The following is a 26,537-nucleotide window of genomic DNA, read 5'->3' as shown; positions in this document are numbered from 1 at the left end:
CTTAAAAATAAGTAAGGCTATTCCTTCCTTTTCTTCCAAAACCATGAACTTATCTAGTCATAGTCACATCTAAAATCTAACCATGAAAACCACTGACCCACTAAAAGAGTAGAGAATTCCAAACTTAGGTGCATTTGTAATTCATTTATCCAGTGTCCGGTAATTCACACTGCCCCGTCCGAGCCCCGTGAGCATGGCAATGGCCTAAAACAGACAAGAAGAACAACTCTGAATCACATATGAGGTTGGCATCATAAACTGAATGCGGCTAGTTTTAATAAAAGAAAATAAGCAGTGATTGTGAAATCTACCCAGGATGTGGGAAGGGGAAGGTGTCCCGTTCGTTGGGGGCCCGTGATTGTAAGAAATAGCACTATTTTGTGTTGATGCCCAGCAAATAGAGGCTCCTGAGAAAACCAGTCTCTCTTCCCAGCACACCCGGGAGGGAGCCGAGCCACAGAATGCTGCCGCAGGATGCTCTTAAAAGCGTGTACATTCGTGTACCTGCTTCCTACTCCTCGCCGGGCCTCTGGGCTGCTGAAAGTCTTGGCTGGAAAAATAAAAAGAAGAATGATATTTCATAGCACATGAAAATTATATGAAATTCAAATGCTGCTGTTGGTAAATAAAGCTCTAACCGGGACCCAACCCCACGCCTTCACCTGTGTCTGCCCTCCGACAAGGTGAAGTTGAATGAACATTTACCACAAAGACTGTGCGGCCCACCACTGCCTAAAAGATTTCGCGCCCAGCTTTTACAGAAGTTTTTCCACTCCTGCTCTCGGCTCGTTCAAGCCTCTATTTGTGGCCTGCAATCTCGTCTCTACTGGAACTAACTGAAAAAGTTTCAAATCTCACAAGACGCAGAGAGATGCTGCTCAGGTGTTTTGGCTAAAAGTGCTTAGGCCCTGGGAGGAGCCAGGAGAAGCAGGGACATCATGAGAAGGCGATTGGGCCTCACAAGTCACTGCATTTTACCTCAGGGACCTCCACACCCCCTCCCCGCAGCGCTGGCCTGCAGGTGGCAAGGGTACCGACCAGCACTGCTGATTTGCTAAAGAGAAAACTGAGGCCCAGAGGCCTGTCCATCAGCCTTAACTTCAAAACAACCTGAAAAGGATTCGTTTCCAATCACTGATCTCAACCACCTCCTTTCAAATGGCTCATTCTTTGCCCTCAGGGACACCCTGGGCAGAGGCCACAACCTGTCAGGTAGCTTTGTTTGTCAAAAGTCCAGGAAAGTTTGAAATAAAATGTCACGCGGCCAATAGTCCGATGGCCAATTCACAGCTCTCGCTTCCCCGATTCCGGGTTGGGCCTGCGGCTGAAGCGCCCTGGACTCAGAGATACCGTGGGGTGGCGAGGGGTGAGTTATCCTTTCCCAGCAGCTCCCCCTTTCCTTCTCTAGGATCAAGACCTCCAATATATTGGGGCAGGAGGAGAGAAAGAGGGGGAAAGACAAGTATTTTGTGGTGTAGATGCGTGAGTTTTGTCTTTGTTTTTACTGAATTAGTTACTGCTGTGGCCTTCAGTCATGGCTGGTTCCCACCAATTAGCCATCAGTGCTCTCGAGCGGCAGGTGTCGGATGCGGGTTTCTTTGCGGGCAGGGAGAAGGGGCGTGCGCGCCTCAGAAGACCTGACGGGCTTCCTCTGCGCATTCCACTAGGACGGGATGTTCGGGTCCAGATTGTAGCCTCTTCCCCCTCCCATCTCCCATCTCCTAATGAGGGCCCCTCCCAGACAGGGGCTTTCGGAGGGGATGAACCCGGATGCCTCGGGCCCTCCGTGGTACCCAGCAGGCCCATGAGAAACCTGTAGTTCTCACCAAGCCAAAGCGTGGGCGCAGAGACTGCCCCGCCACGCGGGCCCTGCAGTCTCCCCCGTGCGCTCAGGTGTGCAAGATTGCCGCCCAGGCAGGTGTCCAGGCCCACCTTTGCATAACCCCCTACCTGAATGTCCCCGAGCCTCAGGCTTCTGAGTTTGCTGTGGGACATCCCCTTTCTCTTTGAGTCCCAGTGACCCATAGCGGCCGACGCCAAAGCCTCGCTCAACCCAGTTAAGCGCGCGGAGGCCGCGTCTCCTGACCTGCAGACCCGAGGATGTCTTCCTCAGTCGCAGCCTCATTTCGGCACTTCGTCCTTGCTAAATGGGCCCAGCTAATGCCGTAGAGGAGGGCTTAGAGCAGGCTTTATTTCCGAGGAGGCCTGTTCGGGGAGTAGGACTCTCCAAGCCTCGCAGCACTCAGCACTCAGTTGTTCCCCAGCGCCTGGGCCGCGTCCCCCAAATCCATTAGAGGGGCGCAGGCTCCACCCCGTGGCCAGCTCCTGCCATTGCGTCGGCCCGAGACTGCAACCGCGGAGTTTAAATAACTCGTAATCCTACACGCAGAAATCAGCACGTGACTATTGTTACATTTACTTCTAGTAGGAGTTCCGTGAACACAGAAAACGTGCGGGTCGTAGCTTTCTTTTTTCACTCAATTGCCCTACACGATTTAATTTTGCTACTCGGGTATTTTTTAATATAAAAAAATCATTGCACGAAACGGTGAAGTATTGCTGAAATACTAAGAATCACAATTTATGCTCATTAGCGCTCTCTCTCTCTCCCTTTCTCTCTCTGACACACACACACACACACACACACACACACACACACACACACACACACACACACACACACGGAATCTTTATTCTTCCAGCTAGGAGTTGGAAGAGAAGGGAGTTTCTTATGCGCTTCCTCCCGAGTGTGTATCCTTAAGTTATCAGGTGCTTTTTACCTAGGAACCTTGTGACTCAAGAAATCCTTGCTTCACAGATAAAGACCTTCAGTTCAGAAGAGTTAGGTAATTTTCCCAAGGTCACACAGCTGACAAGTGTCAAGACCAGGAATCGAGTACACTCTTTAATGACTCCGAAGCCCTGTTACCTCTGAGGCGCTTACTAACCTGCCAAACTAGAGCTTCCTTCCCTCTTTGTCATCCAGGGCCATCAGCTGGGACAGCTTCCAAAGATTTGTTTTTGGTTTCTTGTTTTTGTTTGTTGTATCAGTTTTACACATTCAACCAGAATGGCTCCCGCCCTCCCACAGTTTCCCCCATTTGGCACCCACAGTGCCCCCCAGGGGTCATCCGTGGGTCCATTTCTCCCATTCCTAGTAAATGCGCCTTGCTTGGTTTAAAGATGTTCCAGACCCTGAGAGTTCTCCCCACACTCATAGTTTAGCCTCTGTCCCAGTAGATACGACCAACCTGGAAGTCTGAAACTGAGTGGAAAAAAAAAAAAAAAAAAAAAAAAAAAAAAGCCCTCTGTGTCCCCAGCAGTCAGCAAGCCCTGTCCTGCTGATGGCCAGATCCACCCAGGCCTGTAATTCTATGACCGCGACCCTCATTGGAGAATGGTTCCTTCAATTAAAAAAAATCACAGCCCTCGGAGAGCTTCCAGCCCAACTCACAGGAAAAATAGGGTGCGATGTGTCTTCTCTGAGATGACATGGATTACTCCAAGCACATCATTCCTTGGACCGTCCCCAAGAATGTCACACACTATTCACTGATACCATCGTTTCCAGGAACTAGGAACTGAAGGGTGATAGCAACACAATTGTCATCAAGGTTCCTGTTAGTGAAAAAAGGCAGTTATCACAAGGTTGCTGATTTAATCTCGGCTTAAAGATTAAACATCAGCCCATTTAAACACCATGATAAGAAGAGGTGAAATATCGATGAAATCGAATATGCTGGTGCCTCATTCTAACATGGCTGGCCGACGCACAAGTATCAGCAGAAAACGACCTTTCTTGGACCACTTATCTGAGAAAGTATAGTTATTGGAAGCGTGAGACTTCATTACAGCATGGATCGTGATTTATAGGATTTATCAGGTTCTAGTTAGGAAAATATTGCTGTCCACAGCTTTCTGAAACGAATTAGGTGTTTCTAGCTCCAAAGAAGAAAACTTTAGATACTTCCTTGAATTATTATACAAGTTAGGGATGGAAAGGGAACTTGGAATCTGTACAAAGTGGCAACCTTAGTGTCGGTCAAGACTAGTGCTCATGTTCTATGTCCTTGGCAAGTTCATTGTTAATTTAAAAATTACTGTCTTGTGTGGTAGAAAATTGAACTTCTGATTAAAAAAAGAACATACCTTATCATGTCAGTCTATTTTGCCTCAACTTCCCTTTAGACTCATGTGAGAAATGGGCAAGAAGGGATAACCTATGTTATTAACTTGCTTCTGGAACAACGGTGGAAGGATGACAACCAGAGAGTCACAAAGCACACACGATCAAAGCTGTAAGGACTCCTTAGCACTTCCAAGAACCCATAATCGTCACCAGTAAGGCTTCCTGGCTACCAGGCTGCCTTGGTCTGATCTCATTTTAATTGGCCAGAGATAACTATATAGAACACTCAGCAGTCATGACCTCTTCCCTCAGACTCCAGCGCCAGCCTTGACTCTTCAAGGTTACAATAAGGTCATTTCTTCCAGATGTGGGGTTAGTAAACGTCACTGTGAAGGACAAAGCCTTCCCTGCGCCAGTGCCTGAGGCATCTAACTACCTTCTGCATTAACAAGACAGTACTTGCTAATAGAAGCAACACCTATATATATCATTAGAAGTCTGCTTTGATGCTCCGGGTGGAGGTATGCATTAAAGCTCTATCTTGCCTTATCTTAGAACATCAAAATTCCTAAGAATTCTTATCTTCAGGATACAAGTGAGGATCTCAGGATACATGCCCTGAACACTGCCTTGACCTTCAGAGTAGATTTGCACATGTTACGTGTTCACTACTCCAGGAGTTATATATAGTCTCTCTTGCTAGAGCTGTAGATGAGTAAGTTCTTCAGGAAACGAACAGCATGGCTGTGTTGACAGTGGAGTCCGCGGAGGAGGCAGGGCTTCTGCAGGTAACCACTGCGGCTCCTTCTCTAGTGTTACCCAAGGCCGATGGGCACTGCGATGCTGACCGCCTCTCCCTCACCATCACTAGAGGCAACGCTGACCAAGACTGAGTCCCGTTTCTCTCTTCCTTGCACCTGACGCCTAAACCTGCACAAAAGCATGGCTACTGGCTCCAGGTCGACAGAACACATATAGCTCTTCGAGTCCCTTGCTTCTCAGTGCACGTGACCTGTGAGGGAGTGACTGAGAAGTTGTGGTTCCATGCTAACTTCTTAACTTCCTACAATGATTTAATTATCAATGGAAGCACCTTTCTTCTCAATCAGATTTGCCACGTCTATATTCTAAATAATTTGTGGTCAGCAGTGTATAGAACCATTAGAAAGAAAGCTTCAAAGCTAGGTACATACTATTGAGACATGACTTAAGCTCATATCAGCTCTGCCACCTAAACTTAATAGGAAATTTGTTTATATACACATTTGTGTTCTCTTGTATGTATATTTTTGTTTGATGTCAGAACCGACCCCACGGCCTACTAACTCTTATTTACCCACATGGTCTAAACCTTCCCTTGAGGCCAGCTGAAGACTTGAGACTGTAGAAGGGGTGGGAATGGGAACAGATAAAATAGCCATAAAATATAAAGTGATATTTTAACTCTCCTTCTGCATTACTCTGATTGAAAACACTTTGGAACTCCAAATATAATCTCTCTTAGGACGTAAATTCCTCCAGAATCTGTGCTTCTCTGAAGCTGCATTTAAAGGATAAACCATTGCTGATACGAAAGATTTTTCTATGACTTGTCCCTTCTCCCCTAAAGAATTTATAGGTACAATTTTTATATTCTTATAACTTAAAACTTCTCGCTTGGCACATGAGATATATCATTGCTCTGCAAACGAAAAGAAAACTCTTAAACAAGAAATTCACAACCAAATAAATGTATGAATGAAAGCTGATTGTTAAACATGCCATGTTATTTATATCTGTCTGACTCTTTGCCTAATTTTTCTTGCCAGCTAATTTTGCTTCGGATGTTCAACTTGAAAGGGTAAATATCTTTTAGTTTAACTTGAAACTACCACAAATTCACAAGCAGGAATAATTACTAATTGCAAGAACGTTCTTGACTTAACATGATACATTCAAGTAGTTATATTCAGGGTTATTAATACTTTTTGCAACTCTTCCTTCCCCGCCCCCCCAAGAATTCAATCACAGATGGAGAAACTTCCTTGTTATCTTTTCTTCCTGCTCTGTGGAAACGTTTCTCTAGCTTATTTTTTAAGTGAGAATATGATCCTTGAGGGGGGTCTCATTTTAAATGCAAGCCTGAGATTCTCTTGTCACCATACAGATGTCAAGATAGGAGTCCTCAGTCATTAGACCTCACACCAGCCTCTATCACCCCCATGCCCGTTCTATGGCAGCTCAGAGTCAGATTATTTTATGGCCCTGTTTTTGTTACCTCTTCTTTTTTGATCTCACGGATTTCCTTTATGGTCTCTGCAAGCCCAGCCATGCTCCTAAGTCTGTTTATTATATTCTATTGCCTTTTCTAGCTGTCATTCCGGGGTAGGGATTTTCACATTTCTCTGGTTCACAATATTTCTGGAAAGGCGTCTCCTTACCTATTGAAAATGTCTGCCAGACATTTTCCGGTGGCTGTGGCAGTGACTGCAGCGAAACTGGAAGAAACGGTAGGCCTGGATCTGTCAGAATTCACTTCACGAAACAAATGCTGCCGAGCTACAGTTTTTGTTACCAAAACAAGTGCAACGTTTGTGTTCGATGTGAACCCTCGCGGAACCAGCAGGAAGGTAAGATTTTTTTTTTTCTTTTATCATAATCCCTGTTTCTTGTCCATTTCCAGGGAGAACGATGCTGTATTCACAATTGTCTTCCCTGACCTAGTTCAAAAATCACATCCTGACTTTGAGATGATGTTCTCTGCGGGTGTTTGGGATTTTAGAAGGAGTCCTCAGACCTAAGTTTTCTATTTCCAACTTAATTTTCATTATATTACAGTTGCTGAACCGTCGAAACAATTATTTGTAAACCAAAAACATTCTATTAAACCTGTTACCCAAAGCATCAATTTCCAGACTGATTCTTATGGATTCACTGTCTTCAGAATTTACCGGGATGCAGACTATTCAGTCCCGAAACACTTAAGAGAAGTTTTCTTCGAAATTGAGCTTCTGTATTCAGAAGATTCATGACTAGAGTCATTCCTAGAGGATTATTGGTCGGCTGTAGGCACAGATCCCAAGAGCAGACTATGGCGAAATGGCATCATTAATAGCTAAGTGACTTCACATTGATAACAGGTGTTCGTTATGATGTGTTACAAGTGAGTGACATGAGTCCTCTACGCAGTAGGATGCTCACGGTATAACAAGTCCCAATGCGTTTTCCCAGTCCTTACAGAGACTCAGTTCCAGGGTAAGATTCATTCAAACTCTTCGAGCACAGAGTATATACCAAGTACTGTGTATACACCAGGGATGTAGCTGTGAACAAAGTGTCTGCCCTCGGAGCCTGTATTCATTTAAAGAAAACGAGCACAGATACAATCTAATGTTCTGAAGAACATGAAGATGGTTAAAGGGTTGCAATACTAATGAGTCCTAGGTTGGATGCGGCGATTGTTACTCTTTGAGGAGGTGACATTGGGCAGAGACCTGAAAAGTGAGGCGAATCACAAAGAATCTGTGCTATTTTAAACGCCCAGGGAATTAATTAATAAAGATGTTTCTTCCTAGAAATTAGAATTTGGTGAACTGAATTCATCGCCTAGGGTGACAGTTCTCCCTGAGAGCAAATGACATCATGTCTTTGGCTCATGTTGAGAATCTGGACACACATTTCATCTTCTAGGAAACTATTTTTGAAGATCGAGCAATGAAATGGACTGGCCCTTGTAAAACCAGTACTTCTAAGCGCTCAGTGCCATGAACATTTTCTTTTGTATGTTTTGTCTTCAGTCAGTGATTCCATGACCCTGTTTCTTTGTCTGCCTTGGATGTTAGGAGGCTCAGAAGTGAATATTTTATCTACCAGGAATTAAACTGTTCCCCCTACTCTCACAAGCTTTCACTTTTCTTTTACTATTTCAAAAGACTTTTTTTTTAATTTATCTTGTCACCAATATTTATGATAAGTCAATTTTTAAATTCAGCATAAATTGACCCTTCAAGTTTACTTCCCCAGGAGAATCAAGATAGTGGTATTGTTCTCTTCCTGTGGCGTGCAAAGCATCCAGCATCTGGTTAATGACGTTTCTTTGTTTTGTTGAGAACTTCAGACAGTGAGAAGCATTTAAGGCTGTTTCCTTTGGACCGAAATCTAGACGTAAGTTACAGATACTAACTGATGCCTTGTAGCACTGACTACGGATCTTCTATGAGTTCTTATTTCTACCACTAAAAAAAATAATAATAAGCTGTGCAAATGCCAAGGATTCCCATGAAACTGTCTCCCACCCCATGGATGTAACCTCCATAAAGTTTCCTTCCCACTTGAAAAGATTTGACGTAAAAATATTCACCTTCACGAGGGAGGAAAGTCCAGCACTGGGAGATGCGAATAGGCTTTTCACACATGACTGTTTGTTTCATGCTCGCTTGGACTTGCTGAAATATTCCAAGAGACAGGTTTAAGACCAAGTGAATGCAATTTAATTTGAAAAGTCATATTTGTCTAGATGTGGTTGATTGGAAAAGAGGAAAACCAGAATGAGTCAGCATCTTAATTCAAAAGAGCTGTAGCACTTTCTTTAACACATGAACCAGCCTAAAAAGCCATTGTCATTACGAGCCATGAGATAGACATTTAATGGTCGTTTTAATTTAAATTATAACTTTTTTTTTACTTTGACTCTTTCATAATAGTTCTATACCTAGGACATGAAGTCTATCTGTAACTCCCTATATTTGGGGAGTACCCCTATCAGGATTTGCATATTAAACTGTATAACCTTTATATGAAATTGTTACTATCGGCTCCCAAAATTTGAGAATCATTAGACCTCAAAGGTGAATTCTTTAATCTCTTGGAATAATATTAAGAAGAAGTGCTGGCTTATATCACCTGAGAGACATGTCTCTTCCAAAGCCACCATCTTGGCTCCTTCAGATATAAGCTAAGCACATTTTTTACCCAGAAGTCAATGACACTTTCCCAAAAACACATTCTTTTTGCATCACGGGTCTCTGATGATGTCTAGACTTACAGCTTCTAATTTATACATGTATTGTACTTGTACAGCTTTTGAGTGATGAAACTCTGGTCATTGAAAAGAGCCTTTAAGTGATCCTTCCTTCCTTCCTGCCTGCCTGCCTTCCTTCCTTCCTTCCTTCCTTCCTTCCTTCCTTCCTTCCTTCCTTCTTTCCTTCCTTCCTTCCTGCCTGCCTGCCTGCCTTCCTGCCTTCCTGTCTTCCTGCCTTCCTGCCTTCCTCATTCCTTAAACCACCTCCTCGGTATTATTTTAAAATATGATTAAGAGGGATTCAGATCTTGCTCAAGGTACAGAAACTGAGCCAGCCTTGTTCTTCCACCCAAGACTTACTAAGCACCTGGTATGCAGGAGAGCAAGCTGAGGGCTGGCCGGTAGCCCCGCGACCGGAAGCGGAGGCTGGTGTACAATGACAGCAAGTGGAAGAGCAGTTGGTACCACGCGGCCTTGTGCCCAGGAGAATAGACCGCCCGCCTTTCCCGGGAGCACTCTTGGGCATCTACTGAGCACCCCACCGGCTCCACCCTTCCTTTCCCGTCTGCAGTCCAGGCCCAGGTCTGCAGGACTTGGCCTGATTGCTCAGAAATAGTTTTCTGGACGGATTACTTGCTTTCCAGCAACAGGGCCTCCCTGGCAGTGCAAACGTGGGCCTGGTGGCCACTGAGCTGCTGGGACATGGCTGGCTGTTCCCTCACCACCGAATTCGGACACCCAAGGGACTCTGGGTCTGGAAGTGGCAGCTGGTGACTAGGGAAAATTACAGCTTTTGAGAAAAGAAAAAGCCTCTGTTCACAAGTAGGATTGGCGTGGGGAATCCAAAGGTGGGGGGAACAGCATCTGCCTTGGGTTTCTGCTTCTGCAGCAATGAGCTGCTCTTTCTGCCGCTACCGGGTTCTCAGCACTGATAAACGTGCCTCAGGCTCAGGAGTGGAAAACTTATTCCCTCCTGGTATTTAAAATATGCGCACACCAAACACACAAACAAAAAGCGAGGCCCCAGTTTCTCCGCCACCTTTTGCTCCTTTTAACTGGAGCCCTTTATGGTGGAGCCTCCTGGTTCCTCGTCCCCCAGGGGCCCAGTTTGGCACCTCCAGCCTTGTTAGCAGGGTTAAAAGCCAGTGTGGGAGCACCTTGGACCCTCACCTGCTGTGGCGAGGGATGGCCCGGGAACACCAGAGTAGGACAGACTGATAGGACCTCTTTTGCAAGAGCCAGAGACCCCAGTGGAGTGAAGGCGGCATTTTATTTGGCTTTATATACCTATTTAAGGTCATCCCCCAAACAAGAGCAGATCAGAATGGAAAGGCATTTGCGTTTCCTTTATTCAGCTATAACTGGAGAAATAAATCTGCCCCTCACCCGTTCCTAGAATGTGTCCTGTTTACCTGTTAAGCAGAGGTAGTGCCTGTCCTCAGAAGCCTCCTAAGCAATAATCCCTCCCACGTGATTATTGCCCCGAAGTCTCTACTTTCAGGTTCTTCATCAAGCTCTGTAACCAGACAGCCCTTTACTAGATATGAGCCCCAGGAAACCTGCTTCACCTCTCTGAGGCTCATTTTCTCATCTGTAAAATGGGGATAGTGATGGCTAAGTCACAGCCTCGCCGGAAGTGTTAGGATGTGGCAGGCGTGAGACAAGCAGTCTGTAGAGCCAGTTATGCCCTGAAGTGGGCTTTCGAGAACAGCCGAATGCTCTGGGACCGGTCAGAATTTGCATATGTCTTTCGTACTGTCTTTTCCAGAGCTTCCCAGAGCTGAGCCCACTTTCCCTTCTCACTGTATCTCCTGGCCCCTCATTCACCCTGCTCTTCTGTTCCGCTAGGAATACTCTGCTCCCCACTCCCTTCCCACCCCTCCTCGCTCGACTCTCGCATTTTGTAACCCCTCGACTCCTCCCTTCTGCGCCTCCAGTGCCTGCAGAATGCCCCTCCGTCCCCAAAGTTCCGAGCAGACTCTGGCCTGAGCCACGTCCTCTCTAGGCATCAAGTCTTACTCCCCAGCCACTGGATTATAAACTTCCAAAGGACAGACGCCCTGTCTCTCTCCCGGGAACCAAGCCCAGGCTAAGAAGCATGCCGTCAGCTTATAAATTCTTGTTCAGTAAATAAATTGGTCATCTTCGCGTATCTTTACACAACGAGTAAAACAGAAAAATAAGAAATAAAGGCATTTGCTAAGTGCGCACCCTTAGCTTAGCTTTCGAGCCCACACTCACGTTTCTGCCCTCCGTCTCAGCCACACGCCCCCCTGACGGGCCCTCGCGGATTCCTGCCTTCGGACCTTTGCTTTCGTTCTTCTTTTTCTCTTGACCCCCTCAGCACTGGCAGTACCCCACGTATCCTTCTAGGTTCAGAGCTGAGCACCAGCTCACCCACGAAGCCAGGTGTCCCACCAAACAGAAGTCCCCCTCCCTCCCTTTCTCCCTTCGATTTCAGATCCCTTTAAAAAAAAATGTTTTTATTCCTTTGTTTTATGCCTGTATTATGCTTCTTTAAGTATAGGCCTATCTCCCCCAACTCCACTGCAACTTCTTGAGGACAGAGACAGCATTTTGTCCTCACGAGGTTATTACAAGGATTAAAGAAGACCACATAGGTGGAAAAGGAATGCAACTTTACCTGTGTCTAAATTTGTGGCATCTCGGTCACTCTCCACCCCTTCCTGGCCCGGAGGCCTCCTTATGTGTAGCTAGCTACACACAAACTTGATAATCTGCGGGAGCGAGCGATCTGAAGAATAAAAGGGCCCTGAAGTGCGAGCCAGTGCAGCGTGGAGCGCTGGGCTCCCAGGGTGGCCGCTGACTCAACGTACCTGGAGTGGGGGATTCTGGCTTTGTCAGGTGAGTTTCTTCCCCTTCCTATCCTGAGGGTGAGCTCTAGAGCTGGGGGCGTGGCCAGAACAGTGGGCGTGGCCAGAAACAGGGGCGTGGCCAGAACAGAGCCCGCTGGAGGGAGTGGCAAGGCCAACAGCCAGAGAACTGGACAGAACCGGGAAGGAATGTTTGCAGAGCTTGAAAAAAAGATCTGCGGTGAATTTTGGCGGGATTTCGCCTTCATGGTTATGTAAAGAAATACCACATAAGAAGTAAAACAAGACAAACTTGAGTACTCAGTGATGCAGCCTCGTGAACCACACTTTGGTGTCCCTTTACGCACGTGTTGTGTTCTGTGCCAGGTGCTTTGACGGGGACCCAGATAAATAACCTCCTGGATTAGCCGGTGAGCAAGAGGGGCTTCTCTCAGGTTGACAGTCCCCACAGCTTGAAGGACGTTCACGTCTTCGGCCTCCGGCTCCCGCTGGCTCAGCACGTCTCCTTCCCCTGCTCCTCCGACTCAGTCTGTGACTCAGCCAGGCCGGCCCACTTCTGATCCGCAAACCCCGGGCCTCGTTCAGACTTCCTTGCTTTTGCGCGCGCTGTGTTCCCTGTTGCGTGTGCAACCTCAGGAACCCGGAGGACAACTCGAGAGCCACCTCCTGCGTGACACCTTCCCTGAGTCCCACAGAGAGCACGCGTTTCTTTCGCCTCCTTGCCCGCCCCTCTCCCTCGCTAGGCTGCGGGCTTCTCACCTCTGTGTCCCCTTCATCCCGCCCAGTGGAAGGGCCAGGCTAAATCCGGACTCCCGGCCCCTCCTCTGCTCCTCTTTGCTGGCCTGGCAGCTCCTGCCAACATTGTACCTCTCTCTTCTGTGTTCCGGTGACAGGTCCTCGGCCCACACTGCAGGAGTGTCAGCTGCCCCAGAATGTAGCAGGCGTTATGGCGCTTGTTAGGATCCTGGAACTTAAATTACTTAAATGTCATTAGCCTTCTCTGCTAGGAAGTAATTAGACATACAGTAAAACTAGTGACAGGGGTCTCTTGGGGATACTAATTCTCGAATTATGAAAGGGAGTAAAATTCTGTTCAAAAGTTTAGGTTTTTGCCACCCCACGTTACATATGACTGTTGACCGTTTGGGTGTGCACAGTAATTAGATTCAAAAGTGCGGACAGGTTCCATGCAAAAGCCACCTTGCAGAAATGTACCATACACCCCAATCGTTATGAGGATACTTTTGGGGTCAGGGTTTAGGGCATGGCTGGAATTTCTCAGGAGACAGCACAGTTCAGCAAGAAAGAACGAGAGTGGGAGTTTGAACATTGGATTCCATCATTTATTAGTAGTTATAATATTTTGTCATTATGACGCTTAATCTCACCTGTCAGTAGACATAATTCTTGTTCAACCTCATAGGCTGTGAAGTATAGGTAAGAATTAAACAGCATAATGCACATAAAATACTTCGTAACCACCGAAGCAATATAAAGACACGTCTGCTGTGCTGTGCATCACACCAGGCTGGGGTTTGAATCAAGTTTTCATCTCTCTGTGCCTCAGTTTCCCCATCTATAAAAATGGAGATGACTTTAGTCCTTACTTCAGAGGAGTGTTAGTTATTTCTTACTTCATAGAGGTTACAATACTTAGAAAAGTGCCTCACTCACAGTGAGCACACCGTAAATATTGTTGTACTTATTTAGTTTTGTCACTTTGTGCTAAAAGAAACTAAAGGAAAAGATGTGTAAGCTGTAGTCCCTGAGAACAGGTGTTTCAAACGCAGTTTAGAACCTTTGGAGGGTATCTAATGCCCTGAAGTTGTTACAAAACTCCTACACTTTTTCAAATTCAATTTTATGAGAGAGAGAGAGAGAGAGAGAGAGAGAGAGAGAGAGAGAGAGAGAGGAGAGAAATTGAGAGGACGAGCATGCATTATCCCTGTAGGAGGAGAGTAGAGGACAGTATCACAGTTTAAAATATGCCCCGATCTACATAAATGCTAATCAGGTGTTTGGACAACAGTAATGCAAATGCAGAGCTTCCTGAGAGGAAACCGCACTGGTGGGAAAGGCCTGAATGCAGAGACTTTTCCGTTGTTTGTTTTGGTCACTGCTACTTTCTGGCACTTAGAGCTCAATGTAGTCAAAGGAATGAGTCAAGCAGACCTGGGCCCGATCCTGGGCCCGGCACCAATTATGTGACCTTGGGCAAGGTAACTTGGCCTCTCTGAGCCTATTTCTTTATTTACAAAATGGGCTAATAATAGCCATCTCCTATTGTTAGCTGTCAAGATTAAAGGAGAAGTGTATAGAGTCCTTGGCCCTGAGCTTGACAACTCAGAGGGTGAATCCACAACTGCTGCCGACTGGGCTGTGAATAGCCCCAAGTGCCACATCCTAAACTCTCCTCCCTCCTACAGGCCCCTGACCTTCAGCCCTGCCCCGTCTCCCCTCTTAACTCAAAGAGAAACAGGCCAACAGGACTCACCTGGAGGACTTCAGGGTAGACTCTGCTAAGGGAGGGAGAGGCAGTAGTTTTCAAACCCAAGAGACAAACAAATAATGAATAATGGTTTTTACCCCAGCCTCCTCAGAAGTTTTTGTTTGTTTGTTTGTTTGTTTGTTTGTTTGTTTTGGCTTTCTTCCTCCTCAGAGTTCAAGGGCCTTTTCAGAACCAAAACACCATGATCAAGGGCCTTCTAATAGACACAGTTTCAGTTCAATATTTTATTTGCAAGATAAGAGGACAGGCAGAGCGTGCCAAGTTCTGGTCACAGGCAAGCCAGCAGGGGCTGAGCCCACAGGGGTCAGGGCCCAAGCCCAGACTCCTTCCTGCCTCCAGGAGTGAGTGTAGGAACAGTCTGGAATCTAATGATGCCCCAGTACAGGCACAGGACATACAGAGCCACTGTAGCAGGACCCCGAAGGCAACAACCCCAAAACTGACTTACATATGCGTCTTCTTTACTCTCGGTTTTAAAAAATATCTTAACCAACGTAAGGGGAATTCTGCCGACTTAGTGTGTAGAGCATCTCCCACCCCTGCTCTGGCCTCTCTCCCAATTAGCTAATGTGGCAGAAAGTACAAGAAGAACAAAGAAACCTCAGCCCGGTGTGAATTGTGGGACACTTTATTGAACACGAATGAGCAGAAGTCAGCTTTCCTCTCTGAGTTAAGAAGGACTCCAGGTGCCAGAAAGGAAGTGAAAGGAATTTCTGGAAATGTTTGGGGCGGAGGCAGAAGTTCAAAGGGAATTAATTTAGAGGACAAGATGAACAGCCCCTTCTGAAATGCTTCAGATGGTAACAGAAATGAGGGTCCCAGGGATGGGGAAGCAGAGAAAAGGTAGAAAAGCCCCGGGGGAGTGAGCATGTGCCCAGAAAGCTCCCCCAGCACCAGCCCAGGGCACGCAGTGTCCTCAGAGCCAGCTGGAAGAGACGGCAGCACGATTAAATGGAAGAGGCCTGAGCTTTGGGCATCAGAGCTGAACTTACTAGCCAACTAGTCAGTCAATCATGTTTAGAGCGCCTCGCTAATCACGTGGCCTTGCACTGCTTAAATGTGCTAAGCCTCAGTTTCCTCATTCTCAAAACGGAACTGATCATGCCGACCACCTTCAGGTGTTAGGGGGATGACAGGAAATAAAAATTACGAAAATTCCAGCCACCGCACACTGGACACACATGAGCTGTGCGGCTCCTTGTCCAAGCGCCAGGAGTAACGGATTCGTATCCTTGAGCTTCGCCCGGCACTGCTTTTAAATGCTCCCTAGACGAATCGGGGACTGGCTCCTGCTCTTCTTGCCAGCACGGGGAGCGAGATCCTTGGGGCTGCAGGGCTCCACTGCGGATGGAGAGCCGCCTCTCCGGGACAGGGCTGAGGGGGCCCATGGCAGTCAAGGGAGGACTGTAGCCATGCTAAGCTCACCCCGCTCATGAGGCAAGGCCCTGAGAGGCCTCCTCGAAGCTGTCGCCTTCTCCTGGTTTTCCAGCTGCCTCCTGTCCAGTGGACACCTTAAAATTCCTGAGGGCGAGCCCAGCTATTAGGTGTCTGTGGCTTTCCAGGATTTTCTGAAAGTGAGGACCGGACCTCCTAACCCATTCACAGTATTGAGTCCCCAGGCCAACCAAAATTACCCAATCTATTTATGGGCCATTCTGAATGTTGGAGCTTGAAAATCTCAAAGCCAAGAGCATTGGGGTTCCACTCTTTTAAAAATGGCAAGGAAAATAACAATCAATCTAAAAACCGATCAAAGGCTGAACATCCCCTTCCCTATATTATTATTTCCTCCTTCCCTAACACTTGAAACACCAGACACACACACACACACACACACACACACACACACACACCACAAACAAATACATATACATCTGTGCATGCACACACTCTCACATGAACAACTGTACATCCACAGGGTTGAGTCCCTTGAAGAAAATCTTGGTATTGTCCAATATTTTCTAGTTCCTTCTCTAAAACACCAACAACCAATACATGAGAAGTTGATGAAGATTTGTGTATACACAGAGTGACATTTTAGCAACTGTGCCCACCACCACACATCGCCTTCTGATGACAAGATATTCTTCAGTTATAAAAACACTAGTCAGAAATCAAGTTTGATTCCTTCTGTGCATCATAGACAAAAATAAGTCACAGGTACATTAAAGATCCATATGTAAATAATTGTAAAAACATTTGCAAAAATCAGAACATTTGGATAGCCTTAAAACTGGAAAAAATTAAGCAAAGGGAAGAAATACTTAAGCCATGAAAATAGGAGAGATTTGATCACATAAAAATTAAAAGCTTCGAAGAGCAAAAGATGCCATAATCAATACCATAAATACGACACCATGAACAAAGATTATAACAAAATTATAGATTGAAAGAAAATATTTTCAACACAAATAATGTACTAAGAACGCTCTCAAATTATTAACGAGAAGAAAAATAACCCAATAGAAAAAAGGCGAAGAACATAAACTGGTAAGTTATAGAAGAGGAACCAAAATGAACAATAGTCACAAAAACATTTCTTTAAATGTGCCATCTCAAATAGTACATAGCAAATTAAAATGAACACAACAACATAATATTTTATCAGTTAAAAAATTCAGGAGATTAGGAATATCCCGTGGCAACATGGGACTGCTGGTTCTGTCACAGAGCGTTAGCGAAAGTACAAATAACCACAACTTTTATAAAAGTCACCTAACGGTGCATGCGCTCTGATACAAGGATCCCATTTCTGGGTATGTTTCAAGCTATTTAAAACATCAGTAGATAAAGCTAGTCGTCTATGATGCTTGTTAAAGCAGTTTTTGTCATTAAAAAAAAAAAAAACTGAAAACAACCGAAATGTTATTCAAAATGTGACAAATTAGGCAACCCCTGTGCTATGGAGCGTTGTTTGAACTTCTGCTTTATACCACGCTTTCCACACGTGAGACTCTGTGCTTCAATTTCCGCGTCTACAAGATCAAAGTAATAATGGAACTTACATCACAGATTTGTCAGTGTTCACTTGGAAGGGCTTTTACTATATATTGCCGAGTAAAAAACAAAAATGAAATCAATTTGTGTAATTAAAGGTGTTCTCGCAAAATGTGTGCATGCCTGTATTTATCTGTATGCTTTATGCAAAGGGCCATTTCCGTCTTAAAGCCTGCTGGTTTGTGAAAAGCTCCTTAATCTAAAGCCCCTTTTTTGATGCCATGTGCCACCCAATTAGCCCAGCTGAGGGTGATACAGTCACTGCCCTAAGACGAGGTGCAGTGAAGAAGGGTGTGTGTTTGTGTGTGGGTGCACGTGTGGTGATTTGGGGGCGAATGGGAGAGGAAGATGTTGTGGAAGAAACAAATACCTTTGGAGGAATTAGACATCGCCTTGAGTTCTAATCCTGACCTTTTACATTTGGGTTCAGAAGTAAAATCGTCCCCTACTCTTTCTGAACCAATCTCTTCACTTGAGAAATGAGTACGTAAAGGGACCCGGTGAGGCCATATCCATACCAGGCCTGGCACAGGGCACTTCTGCTGGCCCAGCCCTGCTCCAGGCCACCCCCGGGTGCTGAGCCCGCCTCCTCTCCCTCCGTCCTGCCCCCTTCTTCCCTGCACCCAGCCTAGGCAGTCTTCTTTTCTTTCCCTGAAGAGAAGAGGCGCTGGCCTCTGGGCTTGTCACTGTGTCTTAACATAACCTGTCTGCCTGTGACTTTCCGTTTACTGTGACACTGATTCCTTCTCCAATTAAGTGATTCAGGGTCCCTGAACAGATAAAAACATGATTTCAGTCATACACACACAGAGACGAAAGAAAACGGGGCTCTGTAGCCCTTTACCTGACAGATCTTTCTAAATAAGAAAGAAAGTTCCCGATGCCAAAAAGAGGGAGAAGATTAACTAACAATTTCACATTATTGAAAAATTGCATTTGAAATCATCGACCCTTTAGAATAACTTGAACGGACAGAGAAGGGCAAAGCCCTTTGCAAAGGGCGAGTCGACTCCTGAGAAATGTTGGGAACCTGGAAACAATAGTACCTGCTCGTCTGGCAGCCAAGTGTCCTGGCACTTCCAGCAAGTCCCAGGGGCATTGCCTTAGACCTGTCCCGACAACAAGGTCACCGCGCTTACTACACAAACAGGACTGTGTGCCGCTGTTCCGTGAGCTGCTCCAGGTCTTTGGGCTCCTCTTCGCGACCGACCCAGGGCGCTGGACTGGCGGGCCGAGTCCCCGGGGCTCAGGCGCTCTGGGGCCGGGGCTCCCTCCCACCGTTGAGGAGTTCCGTGAGTTCCCCGATGTACTTGATGGTGTACTTCAGCGTCTGGATCTTGGTGAGTGGCTGGCCCCTCTGGCTGTAGACAGGTGGCAGGTAATTCCGGAGGGTGTGCAGGGCATCTGCCAAGGTCCTCATCCGGAGCTTCTCCCTCTCGCTGGCCTTCCGTCTCCGCTGCACAGACATCCTGACTTTGGTGCCCTTCTGGGTTTTGGGACCCCCAGCGCCCTGCAGATATGCAGGCTGGAAAGCTAACATATTATAGTCCACCTCCACCAGTCCACCGGTCCCACGGCTGCTACAGCCATCGCCGCCCCCATTGCTGGCAGCTTCATGCCCGCAGGGCAGCCCAGCCACAGCTGGACAGGGAGAAGAAGTATAAGACTCCAGCGACGGGGCCGGAGAGACGCTCTGAGCCGGGGAGGCCTGGTTCAGCTCGAAGGGCCCCGCCCTGGGTTTCCAGTCCCAGGAGGACAGCAGGCCAGGGCTGTCGGCCGAGCCCAAGCCATCTTCGAGGCTGAGGAAGGTCTCACGCAGGTTGTCCATGCCTGCAAGACAGCTGCAGAGAGGACGACTCCCTGGCAAGTGAGAAAGAAAGTCCTGCCTCCGGCCAGCGCAGAACTCTCTTTTATGACGGCGGGGGAGAAGTAATGAAGTGGGAAAGCAGGCCGGGAGAGCGGAGTTCAAAGGAGCAAGCGAGGGACAAGATGGAAGATGAACTCCTCAGGTGCCACTTTCTCCTCATCGATAATTAGCATCTTCCAGCTAAAATGTCTTTAAACCAGAAAGGCCTGGAGAGAAGAAAAAAGGAATTATCTTGTTGTAACTAAACCAATTAAGGCTGCATAACTAGACTTAGCATCGTCCTGTGGAAGTCGTTAACTAGCGAGCCAAAGAAAACAAACCCGGGCACTCCGCAGCAAGGTGGCGGCCGGGGCCTGGCGGAGAGCAGCGGAGTGCCCCAGAGGGCCTCCGCCGCATCCTCTAAGGCCTCCCGGACATTCCGGAGCAGACGGGGCGCACTGCTGGAGCAACTGCTGGAGAAACAGTGGTCTGGGGAGGAGGCGACCCCTCTGAGCTCAGACGCCCTCATAAGTCAAACGCAGGCAATAAACAGCTCTTACTTCATAGGGCTGTTGGGAGGAGGGTACACAGCAGGCGCATAATGGGTGCCAGTTTCCGTCTTTCCTTCCTCTTTAGCAAATCTCTTTAGGTTTTGTGGAGTGCAGACACGCCCCTAACATCCCACACGTGGAATGGCATAGGCCAGCAGCTCCAGTAAATCCAGAAAGCCTAATGAGCAGGAAATATCATTCGAGAAGCTCGAAGCCTTTGTCTTAGCTGAGCCGGCCGGGGTTCCTCCACAGCGAATAGAAGAGAGAAGGTCCCTTTAAGGCAGGGGATTTGTAGAATACCTGGCATCAATACTTCTGAAGGTTTTTTTTTTTTTTTAATCCAGCTGCGGAGTCACACCTAGTTTTTGAAATGTATAGAGGAAGTGTGAAATTAGCCAGAGAGCCTGGCCCTTTTCCCCACCACAGCTCCAACTGCCACGGAACGTGTTAAGTTGGATGGTCCTGCTAGTTTGCTCCACTTCCTACAGGCTCTGAGAGATAGACCCTGTGTTTGGGGAGAGGTCACCTCGGATCCCCATTTGTTCCATGAAAGTTACTCATTCTCCATGGAACTGATTCGACAAATTAGTATTAACATCAGAGACACTAAGAGTTAGATTTCAGAGTAAAATCAGCATGTCCTCTAATGTGATTATTTAAGGCTCCTTTGCAATTCTTGGGGGAAAAATGGTCTAATTAAAACATATATGGTATTTTTTAATTAGCTAGGATCAAGGAAGAAAAAGCTCAAGCAGACAATGTGTAGAAGAACGATCTTAATTTTGCGATTTACTTAGAGACCCTTAGCCGCATCTGGAAGAATGATAACTTTAATGAAACATACTAAATGGAGTGAGTTCTCCTTTCCCCATTCCTCTTTCTTTTCCTTCAGCTCTTGTTGAGAAGCCTAGAATCTGTTGATACTATTCGAGGAACTTTACATATATTATAATCAACCTTTATTAAAAAAAAAATCACACACATTTTATAGATGAAAGAACTAAGGCTCTAAGAGATTAAAAGACTCTGTTAAGAATGTAGGGATTGGTAAAGCCAGTAGGAAGTGGCCAAGTCAAGATCCTTTGAAAGACCCTAGAGATCACCTTTTTTGAAGCAAAAATCTATTTTTCTATTTCAGTTGTCATGGTCGAGGCAGGTGACCTGAATGTGATTCCAAGAGACGGGGCCACCCAGTAGACCCCGGATGGCAGTGGTGGCCCATGTCGCCGATGTGTTCAGTCCTCATAGTTTAAGTTTCCACATAATATTACTTCAGACTCGACAACTTTTTCTATAACTGCTTTCTAAAATTGCTAATTTCTAAAACTTCTGTTATCAGGAATTTCCTTTTCTAAATGAGACAATATTCGTGGTCCATTGTAGATACTTCACAAGTGTAGGCTTGGTTCTTAGTGTCATCGGTATTGGAACAACTTACTGGGCACTGACTCCTCTGCCGCTGACATCAGAGAGACAGCCAGCATTGCTGGCCCCCCAACACCTGTTCTGAGAACAAGGAAGCTGCTTAGTTTTCATGTTTGTCGATGTACTCGCTCCGTCTCCTGTCAGAAACAAAGCAGAACCAGACTTGTGTTTACACTGATGGTCTCCACAAAGCATTCTGTGTGTGGTCTGTGTGATGGAGGTGTGGAACCGCAGAGCCCGGGAGCCATCGCTCCGGATGCTTGGGGACGGCAGCATGTTGCCAAGAAGCCAATGCAGCACCAGATCTTATTCTTAACATAGATCCACACGGGCTAACTTACATTCATCCTCGCGACAACCCTACAAAGTAAGAGCTATTATCATCGCAGATCCTGTTCTGTTAATAAGAAACTGAGTCACAGAGGGGTTATGGAACTTGCTCAAGACGCCCCACCTGATGACTGGCAGCCTCAGGATTCGGCCCCAGGCTTCAGCCCCAGGCAGGTTGCCTCGGCCCAGGCTTTTAACCACCGGCTAAATCAACTGAGATCAGTTGGAGGCATCAGCATCATGGTCCCTGCACTGCTCTTGAAGCCTGAATTCAAGCCATAACTGCAGCTCAGTCAATGTGGGAAGACTGATTGATTGGTACCATTCTTCTGTAGCCAGTGCCTACAGAGCACTCGAAATGGCTCAGTGTATTAGACACTGTAGGGGCTAAAAGGGTCCAATAGGTTTGGACTCTCCATTTTCGTTCCTAAATTAGATGGTGAGATAGCTAAGCAGCACCACGTAACTCAATTCTACCCTGGTGAGCGGACAGGTCTGACTCTTCTAAGGGAGCGCCGTGTGTGTGACCTGCAGAGGCACCCCCTTTCTCGGCTGTACCTATAGTTATCTCAGTGATGGTAACAGTAATAATAATAAACTTATTTAGTGCTAAATGCTTTGTATAACTTATTCCATTGAAATCTTACAAACATCCTTTAAAGAAAGTATTATTTTTGTTTCCCATTTCACATGAGAAAAAACTGAGGCTTAAAGCAGTTGAAAGAGTTTTCCAAAGTCACAATTAAAAAGTGGCGGAGCCACGCTCAGGACCCAGGCTCCCTGACCATGCAGCACCGGGCTCCAGCGAGTGCTTTATATCACGAGGGAGGAGACCGTGTGGGGGTTGGGTGGGGGGAGTTAAGAAAAGGCCCTAGTTGTATGTTGTAAGGTTTCCACTTGTTTTACAACTTGGGATTCGTAGTTCTAGAAGAAAAGGCATCTGTCTCCCTTTACCACTTTCTAGTACTTTCCCTGCCCTTAGGCCACACAATTATCCTTATTAAACAACAAATATAGTTGATATTTAGGTTTATTTCCTCATTACTGAAAATTTTAGAAAGAATATCTTATTCTCTGATAAATAAAACACTTTACGTATTAATATCAGTAACAGCATGCAGAATGCTTCCCTTCGATTGAGTACTTAGATCACTTGCTCTGTGCCAGGCGCTACAACTGAGGGCCTTACGTGCCATTGGGTAAGGTAGGCGTCATCCTCGTCTTACAGAAGAGGAAGCAAAACTCAGATGCTGAGTACCTGGCCCGAGGTGAATGGACACAACTTCTCCTTTCAAGGCCACAGCTTTGACCAGCACCTCCGTGGCTGACACACCCAGAGCCACCCACAGCAGCCGTCTCCTGTCCTCATCATCTCCTGTCCAACTCTGCGCTGATCACAGATGCCCAGTGTACCCTGGTTTCAATAGCTGTCTTTGGCCATTGGGGTCTACACACTCCCCTGATCTTTGTATACTCCACGGTCCCTATTCCCAGCCACAGCCATGCGCCTCTCTGGCCGAACCAGCCCCTGGCCTGACCAGCCACTGGCCTTCCTCGTGGGCAAGGAATAGAGCCAGTGTTTGAACGCAGTTAGGACTAAGTCAAAAACCTGGATCTGTTCACGCCATCGCAATCTTGGCGCCCAGCTAACACTCGGCCAGGATAATTTTTAATAATTCCTGAATTGTCAAAATAGATAATTCTCGTGGTACAAAGGGAATATGATGTGTGTGTGTATTAAAAGAAACCACCTAAGCGCAACGTGATGTCTTCCTATGTCTTTGAGCTAGTAGTGAGTTATTTCTCATCAAAGTAGCAATTTCCTACCTTGCACCAATTTCTTACGCTTGTAAGAGTTTTAGCAAAGCCAGTGGGTGTATTACTTTCTTAGCCCTGTCGTTACTCTCAACACAAACTAGGGAAATAACGAAAGTTTTGGGCTCTCCTGATGTGAGTTTCAGGTCCATTGCAAAGACAGAGAGTGCTATTTTGGTTTTCATCCTCCTTAAAATAAATTGTAAAGCATCACGCAATGCACGAACAGGAGATTTTCACAGGCTAAGAATTTCACCAGGACAAAAATGCAGGAGGGAAAAAATAGGAAACAATGTGGCTTGTTTCATAGGAGAGATGGGAGGCAGAAGACAATTATGCTGACCTGTAGAAATCCTCCAGAACAGAAAGAGAAAACTCTTGTGAACTTCTCAAGCCATTTCTGAGGGGGATTTCCAGACCCAAAATAATGCTCCCCTCCAGCCCCTTCACTAAACGACTCCGTGAGGAAGGGCAGACCTCTGTCCCACACATCTGTATGGCCTCTTTTCTCCTCAGGCAGCCTGAGTGCCGCATCCTGACGCCTCAACCCGCTCCTCAGCCAAGTGCCAGGTGGATTTTCCTTGCCAAGCGAATGTAAAGGGAAGCCACAACTTTCCCTAAAACTAGTCCATTTCCAGGTAGCCATGTCCCTGGGGGGTCTCTGTGGTGTCCGATCAGAATGTCTGATCCTTCACTTTTGAAAATGTGACTAAATGCATTCGTTTGGGGGGGAAAATCCAGTGGCTCTGTCTGGACAAAATGGGTGGTTATGTGGAAGACGGGGGCCGGGGGAGTAGCAGAGAGGGCTCAACTCTGTGTGTGTTTGGGGTAGAGGGGACATCAGAGCAGAGATGAGAGTAATAAATAGGAGAAGTGAAAGCTATTTCTCGCTTGAGAGCAACAGGGCAGGATGTGTAGATTATTCTTATTGCAAGAGAATATGAGCACTTCCTCTTGGTTCAAAAATCTCATGTCGACATCTAGTCCCAAATAGCCCAGTTTCTCCCCCCACAGACTAGGGAGGGGCAGCAGCTTTGATTGCTTGTCACTGATTCTCAGCAACTGGTTAGCAAGATTCAAAAAAAAAAAAAAAGAAAGAAAGAAAAGAAACTCATGTGTTACATTTACACCTACTGCCCCTTTTAAGTTGGATTCTTTATTACCGCTGGTATCTGGGGTGGCATTTTAATACCCATGTCAAAAAAGTTGAAAGCAATTTGCACTGAGGCTGTTCTCAAAAGGAGGCATTTCCCTCTGTTTTTACCAGCCCGAAAAGCAGAAAAGTGCAAAGTTACTTCTTCGGTCTTCTCCATTGCCAGTAATTAAGGTGCTGAGACTCCCGGTAGTGATATGAATACTAAAAATGCTTTTAGTAGGATATACGCATTCTAAGCCTGCTTGCTTTCAGAAACACTGGCCTCGACATTGGATCATTTTAAATTCAGATCACCATATTTGGAAGTCAATTAACACCTAAAAAGCAGATACGAGGCAAAGAACAAACGTGGGAAAATATTTCTCACAAATATGAGAGTCAAAAGGTTTCAGCTATGAAGAACCCACACAGATAAGGAAAACACGAGCTCACCATCGGAGAAATGGATAAGAACGTGAATAAACAACTCACAAAAGAAGAAGTAATAAAGAAGTGGTAATAAACACAGAAGAAAATGTCCATCTCGCTAGTAATCAAAGACATGTAAATGCAAACACGGAGAGGCCGGTTTTTCACCTCCCAAATTGGCAACCTTGGCAAGAGGGTGAGGAAATGGTCCATCCCCACACACCGATTGTGGGTCAATTTAAATTTAAAAAACATTCTCAAGTCTCGAGAACGCATTTTAGATTAAAGATGAGCTTGGACGCATGAACTTTAGTCTATAGAACTACACGGTTGTAGTCGAAATTCATGAACAAGAGTACTTGTCATAGTATGACAATAATAAAAATTAGAAACAACCTGATATCCAACAAGGAAGAATTGATGACATCAGTGAGGTCCTCTCCATGTGACAGACACATATGGTTGATAGAACTCGTATCTATGAAGAACACATAACAAAACGTCATCCGAGATTAGAATGTGTAGCGGGACGTGTAAAATTAGTACTTCAGTACGATTAAATGTTTTCCTTAGGAAAAATGTGTAAGCGTTTAAGAATGGTTATTTCTGGTAATAGGAATATAGGGTCATTTTTATTCATTCACCTGACTTTCTTTCGGAGGCGGCGGTCTGCGTCACGATTTAAAGTACAGACCACAGCCAGCGTTCCTAGGGGCGAAACTGGATCCCTCCTCTACTTTCGTAGCTATGTGATTATAAGCAAGTAGCTTAACTTGTCTGTGCCTCGGTTTCCCTACTTGTGGTATGGGGACTATAACAGCACCTGCCTCACAGGATGATCGTGGAGACTGACACATGCAAACACGTTTCATCGAAACTGCCCTCAGACATGATAAGCATTCAGTCATTGGTAGATGCTCTTATTCTCTATAGTTGTTAGCATTTTCTAAATTTTCAAAAAGTAGTCATTTAAAAAGTAGAATTTTAACAGCACTGACTCGGCAAAGCTGGCCTGAGTGGATCCATGAATGAGGGGAAATGACTCTGAAATCACGGTTGCCCTCAGGTTGAATCAAAGCATCTGGTCAATATACTTGTTGAAAAATAAAGAAAAGACAAAGGAGGAAGGAAGGAAGGAAGGAAGGAAGGAAGGAAGGAAGGAAGGAAGGAAGGAAGAAGGGAAGGAAGGAGGGAAGGAAGGAAGGGAGGAAGGAAGGGAGGAAGGAAGGGAGGAAGGACAGAAAAAAGAAAAGGAAAGAAAAGGAAAGAAAAAAAGAAAGAGGAAGAGAGGGAGGGAGGGAAAAGGGAGAAGAGGAAGGGAGGCGACTGGGCGAGACAGTGTTGTACAGGTCACGGGACACCGACGAGTGGGATCCGATGAGGGTTGCTGACGCTCTGCATTTCATGCGGCAGAAAGAAATGGGAAGGAATTTCCGGGGAGGGCAACAAGAGAGATGAAAGAGAGGACACGTTCCTCCGAAGAAAAAGTTCCAGACTTCGCCATCCCCGCTGGGTGAGGCACAGAGCGTCGAGTGGCG

The 26,537-nt window shown here is 46.1% G+C and overlaps 2 protein-coding genes across 4 annotated transcripts in view; both read right to left on the bottom strand.

Annotated features, from left to right (window-relative positions):
- KCNS3 (potassium voltage-gated channel modifier subfamily S member 3) overlaps nucleotides 1–12,008 on the bottom strand; it is a 58,784-nt gene extending 46,776 nt beyond the window's left edge. The window contains exons 1-3 of one of the 3 annotated variants that reach the window (XM_016153899.2): nucleotides 11,773–12,008; nucleotides 8,469–8,620; nucleotides 3,455–3,618 (exon numbers count right to left, since the gene is read on the bottom strand). The gene's annotated coding sequence lies outside the window, so the exon portion shown is untranslated. Of the gene's footprint in view, nucleotides 1–3,454; nucleotides 3,619–6,549; nucleotides 7,385–8,468; nucleotides 8,621–11,772 lie in introns of those variants that run through there. The other 2 variants (XM_016153900.2, XM_016153898.2) reach the window with 2 other exon arrangements.
- A 6,706-nt stretch (nucleotides 12,009–18,714) lies between these two features.
- Nucleotides 18,715–19,296, bottom strand: MSGN1 (mesogenin 1). The gene has a single exon (XM_016153912.2). It carries the CDS (start codon nucleotides 19,294–19,296, stop codon nucleotides 18,715–18,717), a length of 582 nt encoding a protein of 193 aa, XP_016009398.2.
- Nucleotides 19,297–26,537: the final 7,241 nt, after the last annotated feature.

Source organism: Rousettus aegyptiacus, unplaced genomic scaffold (genome assembly GCF_014176215.1).
Source record: "Rousettus aegyptiacus isolate mRouAeg1 unplaced genomic scaffold, mRouAeg1.p scaffold_m13_p_7, whole genome shotgun sequence".
NCBI classification, from domain to species: Eukaryota; Metazoa; Chordata; class Mammalia; order Chiroptera; family Pteropodidae; genus Rousettus; species Rousettus aegyptiacus.
Note: the sequence above shows the minus strand (reverse complement) of the source record. Positions and strands in the feature narration are given on the sequence as shown.

Bases quoted from the DNA above. Each gene is read 5' to 3' on its own strand.
- MSGN1 (XM_016153912.2), bottom strand. From the start codon at position 19,296: ATGGACAACCTGCGTGAGACCTTCCTCAGCCTCGAAGATGGCTTGGGC.